The sequence below is a fragment of the Amyelois transitella genome, chromosome W (genome assembly GCF_032362555.1).
Source record: "Amyelois transitella isolate CPQ chromosome W, ilAmyTran1.1, whole genome shotgun sequence".
NCBI lineage: Eukaryota > Metazoa > Arthropoda > Insecta > Lepidoptera > Pyralidae > Amyelois > Amyelois transitella.
The window spans coordinates 227,861-249,212 of record NC_083536.1 but is presented as its reverse complement, the minus strand read 5'-3'; the positions used below and the strand labels follow the sequence as shown (position 1 = coordinate 249,212).

Below are 21,352 nucleotides of genomic sequence, written 5' to 3'. Positions count from 1 at the left end.
TCAACCGATCATCAGTTAGGAATTAGGAAGTGTGGTCGGTGCGTGATCTTACCACGGGCTCGCAGAAAGTTACTTACCACGGTGCTTTCAACCGATCATCAGTTAGGAATTAGGAAGTGTTATCGGTGCGTGATCTTACCAAGGGCTCGCAGGAACTTACTAACCACGGTGCTTCCAACCGGTGAACAGTTATGTGTAAAAAGTGTGTTCGGTGTGTGATCTTTTCACGAGCTCGCGGGTGATTCTTATCAATTTTATAATGGAGTCAGGTGAGTGCATTCGACTAATGTTTTGTGTTTAGAATGAATCGAATTTTGTTTATTGGGAATTGGGAATTCTGGGACACAAAAGTGTCCCAGAATTCCCAATAAACATCTACTAGTACCTATCTCTTTGTTTACAACATTTGCTGTCTTGCCCATTGGAGACATCACAAATTAACTGTCACAACTGGTGACCCGCGAGCAAGCGACGTAGAGCTGTCCGTGTGAGAAGCAAATCGTCCTGAGGTCGACTCCGGCTGCTCCAAGTGTTTGACCTTGCGATTTGTTAATTCAAAAAAATTTGTTTTGGCTTCTATTGACCCTAAAAAGATCCCTTACAATATTTTTTCTTAAATATCTTCAATGTACAGACAATGTTCAGTTACAGTTTTATTATATGTATGGATGATTGAAAAAATAGCATTTTATTGATTAAATTAATTATGCTTTGTTTATTTATTTAGTTCCCGTGGTTTAGATATTTATTTTTTGCCCACCCGATACGAGATGGCGCCTCATGAGAATTTAAGAAATAACACAATTGTAGCCGCTGGCAAAATTTTTAATTAATTAAAAAAAAATTAAAAATTAATTAAAAAAATTTAAACTTCTTTTATTCATTGATTTAGTTTCGCCAGCACTTACCGTTTCACCACATCTTTGAGAAGAATTTTTTTTTATGTAGGTAGTTTGACGCGCCCCGCATCGGCGACGGTTGCGCTCCTCAAGATTAGCAGGAATAACACACATGTAGTAACGCCAGTACTTACCATTTCACCATTGATTTAGTTCCCGTGGTTTAGATATTTATTTTTTGACCATCCGATACGAGATGGCGCCTCGAGAATTTAAGAAATAACGCGATTGTAGTCGCTGGCAAAATTAGATAATTATTCGGTAGAGTTCCTTAATTCACTTTCGGCATCTGGACTGCCCGCGCATACAATTGCTCTAAAAGTAGACATTCCATTTTGTAATGGGACTGCCTTAAAGTGGTGTCGCTTCATAATATTATAATAGAAGCTAAAATTCTTACTGGTTGTGCAGCTGGTGAAATTGTTTTTATACCGCGCATTCCCCTCATTCCCAACAACTTTCCATTTCTAATTAAGCGTGTACAGTTTCCAATGGCTATATGTTTCGCGATGACAATTAACAAATCGCAAGGTCAAACACTTGGAGCAGCCGGAGTCGACCTCAGGACGATTTGCTTCTCACACGGACAGCTCTACGTCGCTTGCTCGCGGGTCACCAGCTGTGACAGTTAATTTGTGATGTCTCCAATGGGCAAGACAGCAAATGTTGTAAACAAAGAGATAGGTACTTTAACTTTCCATTATTATAATTTCCTTTTTTTGTCTTTAGAATTTATTCGTTTTTTAACAGCTGCGCTTCCGAGCTTTGCTTTTGTAAGAAAAATAAACTATGTTCTATTCCAGGCATTATTCTTCCCGTGTACGTAAGTTTCATCAAAATCTATCCAATAGAATTTGCGTGATTGAATAGCATCCTCAAACAGGCACTCACGTAGGTACATCAATTTTTTTGCATAATCTATACTAACATTATAAAGCTGAAGAGTTTGTTTGTTTGAACGCGCTAATCTTAGGAACTACTGATTCGAAATGAAAAATTATTTTTGCGTTGAATATACCATTTATCGAGGAAGGCTTTAGGCTATATAACATCACGCTGCAACTTTAACGAGAAAACAAAAAATGGACTATGTGGAAAAAAAACGGGGAAAATTATCCATCCTTCAATGATGGTCAAAATAACAATTCCACGCGGATGAAGTCGCGGGCACAGCTAGTAATAAATATGATAATAAATTATTTATAGCTTTTATATCGATTCAAAAATGACGAAGTTCCATACAAACTTGCACCCCCTATTTCATTCCCTTGGGATAGAATTTCAGGATAAAAAGTAGCCTATATTCTAATCCAGGTTACTAACTATATCTGTGCCGAATTTCGTTTAGATCCGTTCGGTAGATTTTGCGTGATGCGCGTACAAACATACAGACAGACAGACGGACAGACAGACAGACAGACAAAAAATCAAAAAAAATTGTTTTGGCTTCTATTGACCCTAAAAAGATCCCTTACAATATTTTTTCTTAAATATCTTCAATGTACAGACAATGTTCAGTTACAGTTTTATTATATGTATGGATATGGATACTGCGTATTTCTCGGAAATATAAATAAAGTGTGTTTATTATGTCATAAAGAATAATTTTAAACCATTTCTAAAAAACAGTCAAATAGCCTATTGTTGTTCTTCTAAGACTGCCATGGAAATAGCGTCCTCTAATGTTTTGGGTTGTAAGGCTTTAATTTTTAAGTTTGAATCTTTATTAAGACCTGTGATGAATACACTCAAAGCTTGTGATTTGAGTAATTCGATACATGCTTTACGGGCTTCAATTGTTTGGTTGGTCAAATCTAAAGAGTTTATTAATTTTATATAACAATTTTCGACTTTTTTTTGCATAACCTAGGACATTTTCATTATGCTCTTGTCTACAACTACTCAATTCGAGCTGCCATTGTCCTATAGTTCGTTTTTTGGTATAAGTGTCTAATAAATAAGATTTTAGATTATCGAAAATTAAAAATTCTCTATTTCTAATCATGGACCTAGCATTATCGGTAATTTTGGTTATTATTATTTTTAAAACAACTCCTTTTAAATTTGGATTAATTAAATTATTAACAGTGTCACAGTTGTCAAAAAATTTGTGAATACGCGCCTTATTGCCATCAAATTTGGTTAACATTCTTTCTGCCATTTCCAAAAAAATATAACAGCTATTTTTAGAAGTAGATACGCTTTCGGAATGCGACATGGTTACGGCTTAATATGTATTATAGTTCTTATTAAGTATTTTGTAGGGTTGAACACTATTTTTTTTTGTCTAGATTGAACACTTTTTTCACTTCACTTTATTTTGGCAATTTTGGTTTTTCTCTTACTGGCAATATTCCGTGTACAGGAGGGTTTTTTTTTTACGGGGTTTTTAACAGAAGGCAAAGTACTCACGTGAATAACACCTTTACGCTGCTTACTGTTATCATAGTGTCTTGAATGAAATCTTCTTAACGATGTAACGATTAGTGATGGTCACCGAATCGTCCAAGGTGAGTACGGCTCGCAGGATTCCCGGATACCAACGCGTAGTGTTTGGTATGAAGCTCGCAGGATCACTTTGGATACCAGCACTCGAAGATTATTCAGCAGGACTATTTTCGAAGCAATCCCACTTCTAGACACCAATTTGTAATGGCCCGAGCGGTTTGGCGATGGTTTGGTGTGTGGGAAAGTGCTTGCAGTGAATAGACACTGAACGTTTATCACTATAAATATATTCAAGAATTACACTTTGACTTAAACAATACTTACTAGAGTTATATTGTGAGCACTTAGGTATACACTACTATTTTATGACACTGTTATATTGCAATTGACTGAGTGCAACTGCTTAATACAACTGATTGATGCAACTGATTGATGCAACTGACTTCTGAGGGGATGCGGTACCATTATACACTGGACAGCAAATAAACCGGGCCACCTGCTACCTAAAAACTCTAATTAGATTTCCTCAAAAAGTATAACATATACAAATTTCGAATTATACCTACGGAAAGTGCGTTTCATGACGATTAAAATAAATGGAAACACATTGTAATCAATTAATCAAATTAAGTGTTTATTAAAGATTTTACAAAGAAGTGTCGTTTTGTAGTCATACAAATGGTAAGTAATTACAAGTTAAAAAACAAAAATTAATCCGGAAACAAAGAAAAAAGTGAAAAAAAGTTTTTGGTCAGTATTCAGTGTTCCCTCCCCTTGCTCGGACAACTGCTAGCATCCTCGTATTCATTGACCTCACGAGCCTGACGATGAAATCTTGGGGAATTGCGTTCCATTCCTCTTCAATTGCGATTCGCAGCTCTGGAAGCCTTGTTGGAGCAGGTACCCGGGCTCGAACCCGACGTTTCAGCTCATCCCATAAATGTTCTATCAGATTCAAGTCTGGGCTTCGAGCTGGCCAATCCATCGTATGAATGCCGACGTCGCGTAGGTACTGGGTCACCACGTGAGCAACATGAGGCCGTGCATTATCATGCATCAACTGCATATCCTGGCCGATATATCCTGCGTAAGGTACCAAATTGTCTGCGAGGACTTCAGTAATGTACCGATGCGACGTTAGTCCACGTGTATGGCCCATCGGTTGAAAACCAACGCAGTACGTGCGGTTAACGAGAAGCCGCCCCAGACCATTAGAGATCCTCCTCCATATGCAACAGTTTCTTCGATGCAACACTGAGAGTAACGTTCTCCAAGGCGACGATATACTCTCTGACGTCGATCACTACCATGTAGGCTCACCCTGGTCTCATCAGTGAAGAGCACATTACCCCACTGCTCTAACGTCCAATCCATATGCCCTCGAGCAACTTCAAGTCGTGCTCGACGGTGAGCTACGGTTAATGCTGGACCTGTAGCAGCTCTTTTTGGAGTCAGGTTCCATTCAGCAAGTCTCCTCCTTACAGTATCTGTACTTATGCTCACTTGGCGTTCATCACGCAGACTTTGTTGAACCTGAACTGCGTTGAGGCGACGAATTCGTAGAACAGTAAGTTGGATATAACGATCATCTGCTGCTGATGTAGCCCTAGGTCTGCCCGTACCTGGGCGGCGATTGAATGCTCCAGTCTCTAGGTATCGTTTATAAACTGGTTGCACCGAAGATCTGCTGATTCGAAGTCTTCGAGCGACCTCACGTTGCCCAATACCTGCCTGAAGGAGCGCTACAGCTTGAGCTGCTTCCTGAGGTGTCGTATCCATTATTGATCGAAAAAAGTAGCAAAAATACACGCGTCTGAGCCAACGATACACAAAAACTAAAGAAATGAAAAGAAATATCCAACTTCCCTCGCTGCAGAAAAAAGATCCCAAAACGCGAATTTATTCAAAACAGAGCAAATCGTTAGCATTGTGTTTGTTACTTAATTACAGTGTGAGTTGACGGTACTTAAGATTAAATTTATACTCATTTTAATCGTCATGAAACGCACTTTCAGTAAGTATAAATTGATAGTTGCAAGTTTCATACTTTTTGAGAAAATCGAATTAGAGTTCAAAGTTAGCAGGTGGCCCGGTTTATTTGCTGTCCAGTGTATATTCTAGTCGTTATCTAATATTCGTGGGATCATTACATTTAGTTATCTCATGTTTATCAATCATCATTCCCAAAAAATATTTGCTAATCGTTGACACTGTCTCCATTGAACCCGTAGTTTTAAGTCCGTATCTGTAAATGTGCCTACGTGTTGAATTTTTCCTGATTCTCTAAGAAGAAAAAGATTGGGGGTTAATGCTTCTTCATCTTCTAGTGTTGTTGAAATATGAGTTAATGGTCGGCTGTTCACTGTGTATTCTACTTCACATAGTAAAGTTGCTAATGTTTCTTTTTTCACCTAAAACTTTATAAAGGGCTGTTTTAACTGATTTCACCAGATGTTCCCAAGCTTCTCCCATAAAAGGTGCTGATGGTGGTATAAATTTCCAGATAATTGCGTATTAGCAGTTTCGTCACAAAGAGCTTCTCGCAGTTCCCGATCCGAATCATGTAAGTTTATTCCATTGTCTGAATTATTTGTCTGCATATAACGGCCTCTGTGGCGCAGCGGTAGTACGCTTGTCTGTGACACCGGAGGTCCCGGGTTCGAATCCCGGCCAGGGCATGATGAGAAACTTTTTTTTGATTGGCCTGGGTCTTGGATGTTTATCTATATAAGTATTTATTATAAAATATAGTGTCGTTGAGTTCTGTGTAATTTTTCCCGTATATATTTGTTATTTATTTATTTATTATATCTGTAGGAAGTCCACGTCGGGCTATCATTCGTATTAGAGCCATAATTGCGGAGTCGGCACTAAGGTTTGCTGCGATCTCTAAATGAACAGCGTTGTAAGACATGTAAATAATGCGACATACCTTTTCATGTGGTTCCGTCCAACTATGACAGTGAGTGGTCCAAAATAATCCAAGCCAATGAAAGTGAATGGTCTCTAATGATGAGCCAACCGATTGTAGGGATAATCACCTTTTGATGGTATTGTTGGTTTTACCTTTCTAATTTGACATTCTTGACAGTTTTTAATGCCTTTTTTCGTTATCGATCGAAGTCTCAATATCCAATAATGTTGTCGTGCTTCATTGACTATCACTTCAGTACTGCTATGATGAAGCTTCTTATGCAACCATGCTATGTACAGCTGTTTATATCTATGATTTCCATCTAAAATTGCAAGTTTTTTTTGTTTACAACTGCTTTTTTCTGTATGTAAAATTCTAGATTTTAACTTAAAAACCGACTTCTCTAATATGATTGCTAGATGACGAAGTCTACTGTCCTTTGGAATATTTTCTCCATTTTCAAGAGCACTTATTTCAATAGCAAAGGTCTCTTGCTGCATTGCTCGAACCCACAATTCTTCAGTTTTGCGTACAAACTCAGCATCTAATATTCTGATAAGTGATTTTTCTAAAACTTTTTCTCTTTCGTTGTTTTCGGGGAGTCTTTTAACCGGCCTTTTCCATTGTCGATCATTTTCCCTTACTTTAACTGTTCTTTTATGATTAACTCTATCGATGATTGCAATACGTACTTTAAATATAGTTTTTTTAATAGAATTTCTTTTTTAAAATACATAACATAGGTAAAATTATGTGAGACTGGTGTCTGAACTAAGCAGATGCTTGTATATCAGAAAACCAGCCTTCCCCCACTTGTAGTTTACATAACTCATGGTGTCTCAACGTACAATCTCATGTGTAAACAAAATTATTTATTTAACTATATATACATACATTAAAACACACATACATACATACATAAAATCACGCCTCTTTCCTGGAGGGGTAGGCAGAGACTACCTCTTTCCACTTGCCACGATCTCTGCATACTTCCTTCGCTTCATCCACATTCATAACTCTCCTCATGCAAGCTCGGCGGTTTCGGGTACTTTTGACCTAACCCTTTCCGTCAGTCCCGTCCCAAGCGCCCACTGAAGAGGTGGAGGAGATCAGGGACCTCACCCTGTAAAAAAAAGGAAAGTAATGAAATAGCGTCTAAGAAAACTACTATACCCCAGGAGGGTACCGACTCCCAAGGAGTCGGAGAATCTCACCCCACGCCTTCGGGCGTGGGCTGCCCCACCGTATCTGGGGGGGGCACTTACCGCCAGAGAGACGCAAGTCCCTCCCAACTGTCGACACTGTGGACTCAACTGTGGACGGCCAGCTGGAGGTGGTGAGCAAGGCGGCTCGGACCGTCCTTGAGGAGGCCAAGAAGTCGGGCAACCTTAAGGGAACAACTTGGGCGAAAATGAAGGCCGCCTGTGCAGAGATCCTTGCAGCGGCGGACAAAATCGCGGACCGAGGCGAAGTGTCTGAGGTCATCCGCAAAATGGCGGCTGACAACAAGAGAATGCGGGAGGAATTGGCTCTGCTCAGGCAGGAGACGAAAGCCCTCCGTACCGCATTCTCGGAGAGGAAGGCCCCTGATGCGAATCCCTTGGCCTCGACGGCCAACATTATGGCCCAAGTTGACCGCTCCATGCGGTCGTTCGGAGAGTCCCTCACCAGGAACCTATTCCTCTCGTTGGGGGGAATGGTGAACGACCGCATTAAGGAGCTGGAGAAAAGGGCTATTTTTGCCCCTCAGGAGGTGCTGCGTCCACCGCTTGCGGCTGACCGCCGCAATAAAGAGGCTGAAAAGGCCAAAGACGCTGAAAAAGCAGAGGCCGTCAAACAACCTGGAAATGTGGGGGCAGTTGCAGGTTCTACCCTGATGCCCCCGGCAAGACCTGGCCCGGTGTCAAGGTACTCTGAATAATTTAAATGTAGGTAAAATATTTTTTTGTGCTTTTCCCTATATAAGTTGTCAGACGCCAAAGAAGAATAAATTTATTCATTTGATGAACAATATTGTTCATAATATGTCATGTCGTCATGACAAGTTTGTATTTTTTTATACAAATCTTTTCATAAAAAATTGTTTTTTGACTAAAGATAATATTTATCTTTCTAGACTTTATAAAAAAAGAATTGCTACTTTGATAGCAAACAATATAAAAGAACGGACGAGTTTACATTGTGGTAAACTACATTGTTTACAAAATCTGACAAAATCTACAGAATTTTTGTAATGATGATTCTGTGGACGCTACATGTGGTTTAAACTAAGCCACAGGACAAAAGGAAGGACAAATGAATTAAAAATTGTACACCAAAATATACAGGGCCTTCCTGGCAAAGAACTTATTATTGATCTATTTAATGAATAAATGGATGTTAATATGGTGTGTTTGACTGAGCATTGGATCTTGGAGGGTGAGCTGATGCCCAGTCTTAACAATTTTAATGCGGTGAGCTGCTTCAGGAGAGGGTCTGCAATCAGAGGCGGTTCTGTAATATATGTTAAAAATGGTCATCGCTGTAAGGAGCGCCATGACATAGTCAGACTTTCTCTTGAGCGCTGTGTTGAGGTATCTTGTGCCGAGCTTGAGGAACACATTGTTATTTGTATTTATAGTCCACCCAACAGTAGTATTATGGATTTCCTGAATGTAATGGAGGAAGTTCTAATAGTAGCTACAAAAAGTAATAAGAAAGTAATTGTTTGCGGTGATTTCAACATTGACATATTAGTTAGCTCCACAGTGACAATGCAGTTTCTTAACCTATTTAAATGTTTTAACTTAGATAATGCCTTCTTGGAACCAACCCGCTTCACTGCCACATCTGCTAAATGTATTGATAATGTTTTTAGTGAACAAAAACCAAATAATAAAAATGTATTTAGTAAATTACCCTCTGATCACTGCGGTCAATTAGTTACCTTTTCCACTAAACGTAGTACATGTGATGGACTAATTATGTGCAGACCTATCACAGCCCATAAAATCAGTAAATTTACAAGTTCTTTAGAAAAAAAAATTTGCGCAGTAACTTACACGGGCAGCGATCCTAATGGTCATTATAATAAGTTATTTACTACCATTTCAGACGTGTACTCTAAAACATTTATAGACAAGAAACGGAAATGCAATAATAACTTTAAATTCAATGAATGGGCTACTGTTGGCATCTACAAAAGTAGAAAGACTTTGTACGATTTATATGCCCAAAAGCAGTATCGATTTGAAAGCGGCTTCGTAGACCATGTTAGGAATTATTCAAAAATTTTCAAAAAAGTATGTCTACATGCAAAATCTTTGTTCATTAAAAACAAAATAAGTAATGCTCCTAACAAAACAAAGGAAACCTGGAGTGTTATAAACAAGGAAACTGGTAGAAGTAATTTTAAAGAAAATATTAATGAAATTAAATTTAATGATAGGAAAATTACCTCTACAACAGAAATAGTAAATTTATTTGAACATTTTTTTACAAATATACCGTTGGAATTAACTTCTAATATTGACTCATGCCCTAATGAAGCTGAAATACTACTTAAAAATAATGTCAGCATTTGCAGTTCCAAATTTGAATTCTTAAATATTGACCCTACTGACATTATTAATACCTTTAAAGAAGTTAATCTGAAAAAGTCTGAGGATTATTGGTATATGTCGGCTGTTGTGATATGTCATATTATAAATATTATAGCTAGGGACTTAGCATATATATTCAATAATTGTGTTGACCAAGGGATATTTCCAAATTTAATGAAGTATAGTAAACTAATTCCATTATTCAAGAAAGGTGAAAAATCAGATCCTGGTAATTATAGACCAATGTCAATTTTACCAATTTTGAGCAAGGTGTTCGAGAGAATCATGCTTAATCAAATGCAGCGTTACTTTAAGTCTAATAAATTATTTCATAGTCAGCAATACGGCTTTACTGAGGGGAAATGTACAACAGATGCAGGTGTGGCTCTTGTCACTCATATTCTCAATGCATGGGAAGACTCACAGGATGCCATCGGAGTGTTTTGCGATCTGACCAAAGCATTTAATTGCGTAGATCATAGAACTCTTCTGCTCAAGCTCGCTCATTACGGGTTCGATACTGCTGCCGTTGAACTAATTAAATCATATCTTAGTGATAGATTACAGACGGTAGATTTAAATAATACAAAATCGAAAAGAGCGACGGTAAAAATTGGGGTACCGCAAGGTTCCATTTTGGGACCTTTTCTCTTTCTGATATATATCAACGACCTGCCTTGCATGATTGAGAAACAGACTGGCATCGTGTTGTTTGCAGATGATACGTCACTAATTTTTAAAATGAACCGCCGTAGCGAAATCTGTGATGATGTGAATAGCACTTTAGCCGCCATTTCTAACTGGTTTACAATCAACAACTTACTGTTAAATGCAAATAAGACCCAATGCATTAAGTTTACACTTTCCAATGTGCGGCAGGCAAATGTGGATATTAGTATAAGTAGTAAAAGATTAGATTTTGTTGATAGTACTACTTTCTTAGGAATAACATTAGATTCAAATTTGAAATGGCATGCTCACATTTTAAAACTTCCTAAAAGGCTTAGTTCTGCAGCATACGCTATTCGTCGTATTAGGCATTTGACGGATGTGGCAACTGCTAAGCTAGTATATTTTAGTTATTTTCATAGTTTAATGTCATATGGTCTACTGCTTTGGGGATCAGCAGCAGACATACAAACTATTTTCATTTTACAAAAAAGGGCAATTCGATATATCTACGGTCTTAAACAAAGAGATTCCCTTAGAGATTCCCTTAGAGATTTTTTCAAAAACCTAAATATTTTAACTTTGCCCTCCCAATACATATTCGATAACATCATGCATGTTAGGAAAAACTTAGACGCTTTCAAAAAAGTAGGTGAATGTACTAGTAGATCACTGCGGAACAATTACAAGTTGTCGATCCCAGCACATCGGCTGGCTAAGGTAGGCAAGTCATTTCTGATTAATTGTATAAGATTTTACAATAAATTACCAAAAAGTGTTCTTGAAATGAATGATAGAAAATTCAAACAGTATATTAAAGTTGAGCTTTGTAGGAAAGCCTATTACAGCACGGATGATTATATTAATGATAAACATGTGTGGCCCGAGCTGGACATAATGGCCTCTTAAATGCTTGTGTATTTTTGACATGATATTGACATAATTTGTACAGTATGTACATATTTAATTTTATATTTATTTTATTTGACGAAATATTCATATTGACATAATCAGTTCTACATTCATACATGTTTTTTAATGTAGACAATGTGCATTCGTCCACGATTTAGATTTAAGAGATCTATATTTGTAAATTGACGTCCTATGAAAATGCTGTAGTGTAGTTTGTTCCGCCGCTTCTTCTACACATGCGCTTTGGAAGCGGTAGTAGTTATAATTAGATTTAAGTTATGTGACGTCAATAAGTGATACCTTGTATCCAATTTTGAAAATAAATCTATTCTATTCTATTCTATTCTGTCAAAAGCGCCTAAAGCCGCAACGGCAAGGGCTCCGCCAGCTCCCTCACAGGATGCTTCTGGCGCCCCACCTCAGGAGGAACCCACCCCCTCCTCCTCTTGGACGGAGGTAGTTAAGAAGGGAAAAAATAAGGGGAAGGGGAGAAAATCCTCGCCTCCAGAAGTGAATAGAGTGTCTGCTCGCCCTACGGCCCCTGCGCCGGTCAAGCGCCAGTATGCCCTTCCCAAGTCGACGGCTGTGGTGGTGACACTCAAGTCGGGTGCCACAGTCGACTACAAAGAAGTGATGGGAAGGGTTACCACAATAAAACTGGCAACTGTGGGCGTGGACCATGTGGCGGTGAGGAGCACAGCGACGGCCGCCAGGATCATCGAGGTTCCCGGTAGTGACAGCGGCGTCGTTGCTGACAACCTTGCCGATAAAATCCGGGAGCTGGTGGGGGAAGTGGCTGAGGTCACGCGGCCGCACAAAACGGCCCAGATTAAAATCTCCGGCTTTGACGAGTCGGTCACGCCGGAGACCCTGCGGAATGAGGTGTCCCAGGCTGGCAAATGTCCACCGGAACATATTAAGGTGGGGCAGATCCGAATGACCCCGGACTTCACCGGGGCAGTCATCGTGATCTGCCCTGTAGCCGTGGCCAACGCCCTCGTGGCGGACGGCCGTATATTGATTGGTTGGTCGTCCGCCAAAATCACTGTCCTGGAACCCCTACCTATGCGCTGCTTCAGGTGCATGGGTCTGGGCCATACGAGGGCGCTGTGCCCATCACCGGTGGACAGATGGGAGCTCTGCCACAGATGCGGGAAAATGGGGCACCTCACCCAGCAATGCACAGAGAAGGAGCCCTGGTGTGCGGTGTGCCATCACGCCAAGCTCCCGGCAAAGCACACCATGGGAGGGAAGTCGTGCAACCCCCCGCGCACCAGGGGGCAGCTGGAACCTACTGGGCTTAACAGAGTGGGCAACACAATGGAGCACTGATGCCTAGACACCAGCACCATCAAGCACTTGACCTGCTGCAGTGCAATATCAACCACTCCGCCCGCGCGCAGGACCTCTTGCTGCAGCACCTGGCGGAGTGGGGCTTTAGTGCTGCCATTGTGTGTGAGTCGTATCTTGTTGCCCCACTCCCTACGTGGGTGAGGGACACGGAGGGAGAGGTCGCTGTGACTATTCCCCGGTTGGGAGACCGGACTCCTCTGGTCAAGCAGAGTGCAGGCCGGGGCTACGTTGCGGCTAGGTGGGGTGACATGGTTCTTGTCGCCGTGTACTTCGCCCCATCTAGACCGCGACGGGAGTTTGAGTCCCTGCTTCTGGAGGTGGGGCGGATTGTTGCGGGAGCGGCGCCCACGCCAGTGATAGTGGCGGGGTCTTTAATGCCAAGTCTCCGGTATGGTGTTGCCCCGTCACTGACCTTCGCGGCAGGGTCCTCTCCGACTGGGTGGTGGCATCGGGGCTGTGTGTCCTAAACCAGGGTACTGCCAACACCTGTGTACGGTGGAATGGGGGCTCTATAGTGGACGTTTCGTTCGCTACCCCTTCCGCCGCTGCACGTGTCACAGGTTGGCGTGTCCTGGGGGATGTGGAGACCCTCTCCGACCATTTATATGTGCGGATGTCGGTCTCCAGACCGGCTTCGGTGCGGCCGCCCGGTCAACGTCGCAATCTCCTGAGGGACCGGTTCCGCAAGTGGAGCCTGGCCAGCCTCGACGCTGACTCAGCTGAAGAGGTGGCCATGATTGAGAGTTGGAGAACACCATCGCCAGACCGGTCCCTCGATGTGGAGGAGAGAGCCTGCTGCTTTCGGGCGTCGCTTGTCGCCGTCTGCAACTAATAAAAAACGGGTACACTGGTGGTCGGAGGAGATCGCCGTACTCCGACGCACCAGCAATAGTGCCCGCCGGGCAAACACCCGGTGTAGGCGGCGAAGGACTACTGTGGAGGGTGAGGAGGAGCTCCTGCGAATAACACTTAGGGAGGCCAAGGAAGCCCTGTCCAAAGCGATCGCCAAGGCCAAGGACGAGTCCTATAAAGAGTTCTTGGCCGCGTTGGACCGGGACCCTTGGGGGCGGCTGTACAAACTTGTACGGAACAAAATGCAGTGCGCCGCCCCGATGGCCTCCCTTGAACCGGAGCTCCTCCGCAACGTGGTGGAAGGACTATTCCCTGAAGTCCGTGAATTTGTCCCTCCGAGAATGGCTGCCCCGGAGCGGGAGTCTTCCGAAATGATGGAAGTGCCGCCAGTCACTGACGCAGAGATGGAGCGGATCACAGACCGACTCCATCGAAGCAAAAAGGGCACCGGGTCCTGATGGGGTCCCGGGCCGAGTCATCCCGATGGCACTAATACACCTTGGGGATCGCCTGAGGGATCTGTTTGAAGATTGTCTCCAGACAGGGCGGTTCCCAAGGGTATGGAAGGAAGGCCGGCTCTGCCTTCTGAGGAAAGAGGGTCGGCCAGAGGACTCCCCCAGCGGATGGAGGCCCCTTGTAATGCTGAATGAATCCGGAAAGATGCTCGAACGAGTAATAGCGTCCCGGATCATCCGGCATCTTGAAGACAGGGGGCCTGACATCTCGGGCTGCCAGTTCGGGTTCCAGACTGGGCGGTCTACCATCGACACGATCGGGGCATTGAGGGATTTCTCGGAGAGGGCAACTGAGAGGGGGGGGTGGGGCCGTGGCTGTATCCCTTGACATCGCCAACGCCTTCGGCTCCATCCCCTTTGAGGTGATAAAGGAGGCACTTCGGTTCCACCGGGTGCCCCTTTATCTACGGAGGATCGTGGAGCACTACCTCACGGCGAGGGTAGTGCTCTACGAAAATAAGGACGGTGGTATAACGTCGAGGGCAATGGTCTGCGGTGTTCCCCAGGGGTCGGTGCTAGGACCCTTGCTGTGGAACATCGGCTATGATTGGGCCATCCGCGGGGTCCTCTTGCCCCGGATGGCGGTTATCTGCTATGCTATGCTATGACACGTTGGTCGCTGTCTGGGGCGAAGAATTGGAGGGGACCCTACGCAGGCAGAAGTACTACGGGGTGGCAGAAGGCGAGCACGCTACCGTGCTCACCTACTCCCCCAATAGGACCACCGGTCCTGGACAGAATGGGCGACTAGCAACTTACTAGTCATCCAAAATGCAAGATCCTCGGTAAAGCCGCACCGGGGAGCCAGAAGGCATCATGGTAGAATGCATAGTCGATCCCAAGATGCCTTCGAAATAGCAGGAAGGCAGCGCCGCACTGTGGAATATGATAGAACAAACGCATATCAAAAATGACTTTTACCACTGACAAATATAAAGATATTATCCATCGGCCACAGGAATGACTGGCACCGGCGGTACCGAGAGTTCACAGCAGGTCTATAGGAAAACCCGGCGCCATAAGTGATTTACTATACTTCGCCTGTGCATCAGTTTTCTTTTACTGGACCCTGTATCTTTATTTACTTGTTGCATTTTTTTTTATTTCATTTTGTCTTGTTTCTTTTTCTCCATGTGGGTGGTTCTTTACTACCTTTGTGAATTTTCAATTTACGTCGTAGTAGGTAATTTTAACTTTTATTGCTACAGGCACGGTACCTTTAAATATTTTTATTTTGTAATTTATTTTACTTTAACCGTTTCACTAATGAAAGTATTGTATCCACTTTGTTTATAATCCGGGACGTTTAGTTGACAGTGACATGCTTTTTCACCGACATGTCATTTTTATTTTTTTCTTCCTTGGCTTTTTTTTTTCAACTGTGGCAATGAATGTGTTTTTTTTTTATTACATTTTGTTAAGTCTCTTTCAACATACCCGTGAGCATTTGGTGAGTTTGGCAGCCCGCAATGTGTCAGGGTTTTTATTATTTTATTTTTGCTTTCAGTATTTTTGTTTTATATTTTATTTTTATATATTTTTGTTTATTTTCTATATATTTTATCTAGCATGGCAGATGATATCCTCATTGACTTTGATGACAGCTATTTCAGTTGCTCCTCATCTGATAGTTTTGTCAGCGCGGGTGGTAACGAGTCCTTCACGCGTGCATCTGACAGTCACAGTCTACATGACCAACTCTCCTCCCTTTTTTCCATTTACCCTCGTAATCTCAATCTCGCACATATCAACGCCCAAAGTGTTCCTGGACATTATTCTGATCTCATCGCCTCTATTGATTGTGCTCATCTTGACACCTTGTTGATTTCCGAATCCTTTCTTAAGCCTTCTCTCCCTTCTTCTCACTTCGTCATACCAGGTTTTATTCTGTTGCGCAATGATAGAGTGGGTAAGCAATGTGGCGGTGTTGCGATCTATCTACGTGATAATATTCCTTATCAACTGCTTAGCGCCTCTCCTGCTCACTCTGAATCTGCTGAACACCTTTTTATTGAAATAAATCTTCATCATACAAAAATACTTTTAGCAGTTTACTACAGTCCAAGCCTTCGCATTGATTATTTTGATTCCCTTGACAATCTCCTCAATGAATTTTGCCCTAATTATAAGCATGTAATTCTGATGGGTGACCTTAATACATGCCTCGTCAAAAATGACTTACGGACTCACCGACTTCAAGACCTTTTAACATCCTATAATCTTCACATTTTACCTCTTTCGACTACCCACCACGTGCCTAACCGTAAACCCTCTCTCCTTGACCTTATAATTGTATCTTCCTGCGATTTGGTGGCGTGCCATGGTCAACTTACTGCCCCTTTTTCTTATCATGACCTTCTATATTTATCCTATTGTATTTCTCCCCCTTAGAGGGTTCCTCATTATATTTTCCGTCGTAATTTTAAGGGTATAAACTTGGAGAAATTTCATCAAGAGACTATGAATATTGACTGGTCTCCTATTTATAACAGTGATAATGTTGATGCGAAGGTGGAATGCTTTAACAATGCTGTAATCAACATTTACAATATACTTACATGCTCCCCTCAGACGTATTAAGGCGAAACGCAACCCTGCACCGTGGCTTTCTAGCGAAATTAAAGAAACTATGGCACGAAGAGATAAAGCCAAGCGCAGGTATAAGCGTTATCCGACTGAACACAATCTCTCTCTTTTCAAGGTTCTTCGCAATCGCTGCAGTCGTATGTGATGCTAAAAGAAGGTATTTTCATGATTCTCTCGTTGGTCGTAGCCCTGCTGATGTCTGGAGGTTTCTTAGATCTGTAGGTATTGGTAAATCTTCGGTTCTTGATCACAGTAACTTAGACCCAAACGACATTAACAGACATTTTTCTCTTCCGCCTGTTGCTCTGTCTTCCGCTTCTAAATCTGACACATTGAATCAACTATCCAAACTTCCTGTTCCGCCTTACCCTGCCTTTGAGTTTTCATGTGTTACTGAGGATGAAGTTGAAAGATTTATTTTTCATGTCACTTCTAACGCGGCTGGGGATGATCAGATCTCTGCAAAAATGATAACGCTCCTTCTCCCTGCTATTCTTTCTGTTGTTACTCATATATTTAACTTCTCCCTAACTTCCGGATATTTCCCTGCGTCTTGGAAACTAGCTCATGTCATTCCCTTACCTAAAGTCTCTAATCCTTCATCACTTTCACAGCTTAGACCTATATCTATCTTACCCTTTTTATCTAAAGTTTCTGAGCTGATTGTTCAAAGGCAGTTATCTTATTTTTTAAATCATAACAACATAATTAATCCTTATCAGTCAGGTTTCCGTGCGGGACATAGTACTGTGACGGCTTTGCTTAATGTCACCGATGACATCCGCTGGGCTATGGAGAACAAATCCCTAACTTTGATTGTTCTTCTCGATTTCAGCAGTGCCTTCAACTCTGTTGATTTTGATGTCCTTCTCGGAATTCTCCGGTCTATTAACGTGTCACCTGTTGCTCTTACCTGGTTTTCTTCCTACCTTCGGGGTCGCTCGCAGTGTGTTCGCCTCGGAGAGATCTCCTCTGACTGGCGTGAGCTCAGTGCTGGTGTACCCCAGGGTGGTGTTCTTTCTCCTTTGCTCTTCTCTGTGTTTATTAATACTGTTTCTAATATTCTTTCTTCTAGTATACATCTCTATGCAGACGATTTGCAGCTTTATCGGCATTGCTTGGCTGATGAGGTTGAGACAACTGTGGCTTCCATGAACGATGACTTATACAAGCTGAGTCGCTGGGCTAGCTCTTTTGGGTTATTAATAAATCCATCGAAATCTCAGGCTATGCTCATTGGTGGTAAGCATTTGCGCAGTCGTATTGACCTGTGTGACTTACCCCCATTACTTCTGGATGGTTTGGTTATATCTTTTGCGGAAACTGCGAAGAACCTCGGTGTTATTTTTGATTCCACACTTAGCTGGTCGAAGCACGTTCACGAGGTTAGTCGCAAGGTACACTATTCCTTCCACACTTTGAAATGTCTCCAAAATTTTTTGCCATTCCAAACTAAAGTTTCCTTATGTCAATCCCTCATTCTTCCTCTCCTCGACTATGCTGACGCGTGCTTTTTGGATGCTACCGAGGAACTCCTTGATAAACTGGAACGTCTACAGAATTTGTGTATCCGATTCATTTTTGGCCTCAAGAAGTATGATCACGTCTCGGAGTTTCGCAGGCAACTAAACTGGCTGCCTATTCGTCTGCGTAGAAATATGAGAATACTTTGCCTTCTTTACAATATTCTCTATAATCCTGCTTACCCCTCATATTTGCGCAACCGCTTCACCTTTGCTTGTCCTGTCGATACTCCATGTAGGTCTCATCGTAGGACCATGCTTAAATTCCCTACGCATCGTACGGCCACTTTCTCCAACTCCTTCTCTGTCCATGCTGTTAGATTGTGGAACTCATTGCCTCCCGAGATACGTGACTCTAAATCACTGTCCCAATTTAAAAAATTAATTAAAAATTATTACCTTTCCAAGCCTTGCTAATTTGGTATATATTGTACATATTTTATGTAAGTTTATTATTTTGTATTTATATATGCTACTTCCTGCTACTTACGAAGAAAATTAAAAACAACAACAAAACGTCTACAAAGTACTCTTCGTGGGAACAAAATCAACAGTTGCGGTTTAATTGGTTGACGAGTCTTATCAATGCTTTGTATGTATATGGGTATACTTATGAATTGAATTTATTAAATTTGATAATTTTTGGTTTCATTTCCTTTGAGAAAATAGATATTTGAAATAATTCACACGGTACTAAAATGTATAAAAATAAAAGTAAAAAAAATTTGTCTTCATTACAAATTCAGTTTACGTTTCGCAATCCGGCAATTTTTTTATTATAAAATGTCTACTTTTAAATATTCTAGACGAGAGCTAATTATATCTTACATAGAAGGCGGAAAAACAATTACGGCACTATCAACATATTTAAAAGAAAAAAAAACCGAAAAGTCGGGTTGGAAGTAAAAGCCAAGATTGAAAATAAAAATGCCTATCAATACAGACTATCCACTTTACATGCCTGGAATCGTTGCATGGAAATGATATTACATGTATCATATAATCTATCTTTCCAAACGTGGTCCGCCACAAGTGATGTAAAAAAGACTCAAGCAGGAAAAGAAAATTAAAGTTCAAAAGCAATTTCACGAAGAGCTGGGATTGAACATTGATAAACCACGTCAGGGAATGGGAAACAGCAATGACGGATATACAGCCAGAAGATTTTTTCACAATGCATCATGTTCTGCCGATATCACAGGAGTAGACGTTGATTTGATAGTACGGTTAAACATCATTTTGCAGGCTTTATCATCTGGTGTAATGATAGATGCTAAGAAATTTGGTGAGTATGCATTGGAAACTGCAAAAATATATGTGAGTAAATATAGTTGGTATTATATGCCATCATCTGTTCACAAAATTTTAATTCACGGAAAAGTATTATAAACAATTTTACCTATCGGACAGCTTTCTGAAGATACCCAAGAGTCCCGTAATAAGGACTTTAAAAAATTTCTTCTTCATCATTCACGAAAATGTTCCCGAAGAGCATAATAAGATATAAACATATGAAGATGTGTTTCATACACTGCTATATACATCTGATCCGTATATAACGAGCATAAGAAAGCCATACAGAAACTTTATTAACAAGCTCCTTAAAACAACTAAAATTAATTATCACAGAAAGATTTTACAAGATGCGAAAAATAATCCCAAGAATACATGGACGGCTATTAAAGAAATTTCAAATATTAATAAATCCAAATCCGGTGCACGACGGCTTCTAAAACTGCATTCAGACCCAAGAGTCTCTGTTAATAAGGTAAATAGATTTTTTGTAAACATCGGTAAGGATTTGGCAGACAAAATACTCAGCAGACAGCCACCTAAAACCTCTAAAACCACTCAATATGAGAGCGACTCAATTTTCCTAACAGACGTCGATGAAGGCGAGATCGAACTTTTATTATTAAGCCTACGTAGGGACAGTTCTGTTGGCTGGGATGGCATATCTGCGAGAATTCTGCAAGATTCACGTCAAATCTTTATTCCGGTAGTTACACACATCTGCCAACTTGCTTTATCATCAGGAGTATTTCCAGCTGCCTTTAAGAGGGCAGTAGTTACTCCTGTCTTTAAGTCCGGGGATGTAGATGATGTCTCAAACTATCGACCTATATCTGTACTTTCTACTCTATCCAAAATACTAGAGAAAGTTCTAAATAAACGACTGGTCAACTACCTGGAATCCAAAAACATCATTGCGCATAACCAATTTGGTTTTAGACGAAGCCTTAGTACAGAAGACGCTTTGCATGGCTTACTGAATAATGTCATAAAATATTTAGATAACGAGCAAAGATGTCTCAGCGTGTTTCTCGATCTCTCGAAAGCATTCGACACCGTTTCCATCCCACTTCTCTTAACAAAACTGGAATGCATTGGAATACGTGGCCTCCCTCTCTCCATATTTCGTGATTACCTTCTAAATCGTACACAATGTGTCAAAATAGACGATATTGTAAGTGATGAACAGGAACTAGTTTTCGGCGTACCGCAGGGCTCAATTCTCGGTCCCACCCTCTTTTTAGTATATATTAACGACCTTTGTAAACTAAGCATACCTAATTGTCAAATATACACGTATGCAGATGACACAGCACTTGTTATAAACGGTCGGGATTGGAGTGAAGCCTTTTCAAATGCAGAATTAGCTCTGTCCACAGTTATGTCCTGGCTTGATTCAAATTTATTAACTTTAAACTTAGCCAAAAGCAACTATATAACCTTTGCTATAAATGCTTCTACCCTACCTTTAGATAATGAATTCTCACTTAAAGCTCATAAATGCCGAGCATTCAATAATAACTCCCAGTGCACATGCACAGTCATATCAAGGACCACAACCGCTAAATATCTTGGAATATTTGTAGATCAATATCTTAAGTGGGACCAACATATTGCTTTTTTGAAAAACAAAGTAAGGAAACTCATTTATGTTTTCCGAAATTTAAACTCTGTTGCCGATTTAAGTACCCTTAAGGTTGTATACTTTGCGCTATGCCAATCCATTTTAACGTACTGTATCGCAGTATGGGGTGGAGCTGTAAAAACAACGCTGCTACCGCTTGAGCGAGCGCAAGGAGCGGTCCTT

The 21,352-nt window shown here is 41.2% G+C and overlaps 1 protein-coding gene and 1 pseudogene across 1 annotated transcript; one reads left to right on the top strand and one right to left on the bottom strand.

Moving 5' to 3' along the window:
• LOC132904326 (uncharacterized) overlaps positions 1-3,117 on the bottom strand; it is a 75,724-nt pseudogene extending 72,607 nt beyond the window's left edge.
• A 1,263-nt stretch (positions 3,118-4,380) lies between these two features.
• On the top strand, positions 4,381-12,755 carry LOC132904325 (uncharacterized). The gene is made up of 3 exons (XM_060954252.1): positions 4,381-4,483; positions 7,440-8,126; positions 11,779-12,755. The coding sequence occupies exons 1-3, from the start codon at positions 4,381-4,383 to the stop codon at positions 12,753-12,755; spliced, it is 1,767 nt and encodes a 588-aa protein (XP_060810235.1).
• Positions 12,756-21,352: the final 8,597 nt, after the last annotated feature.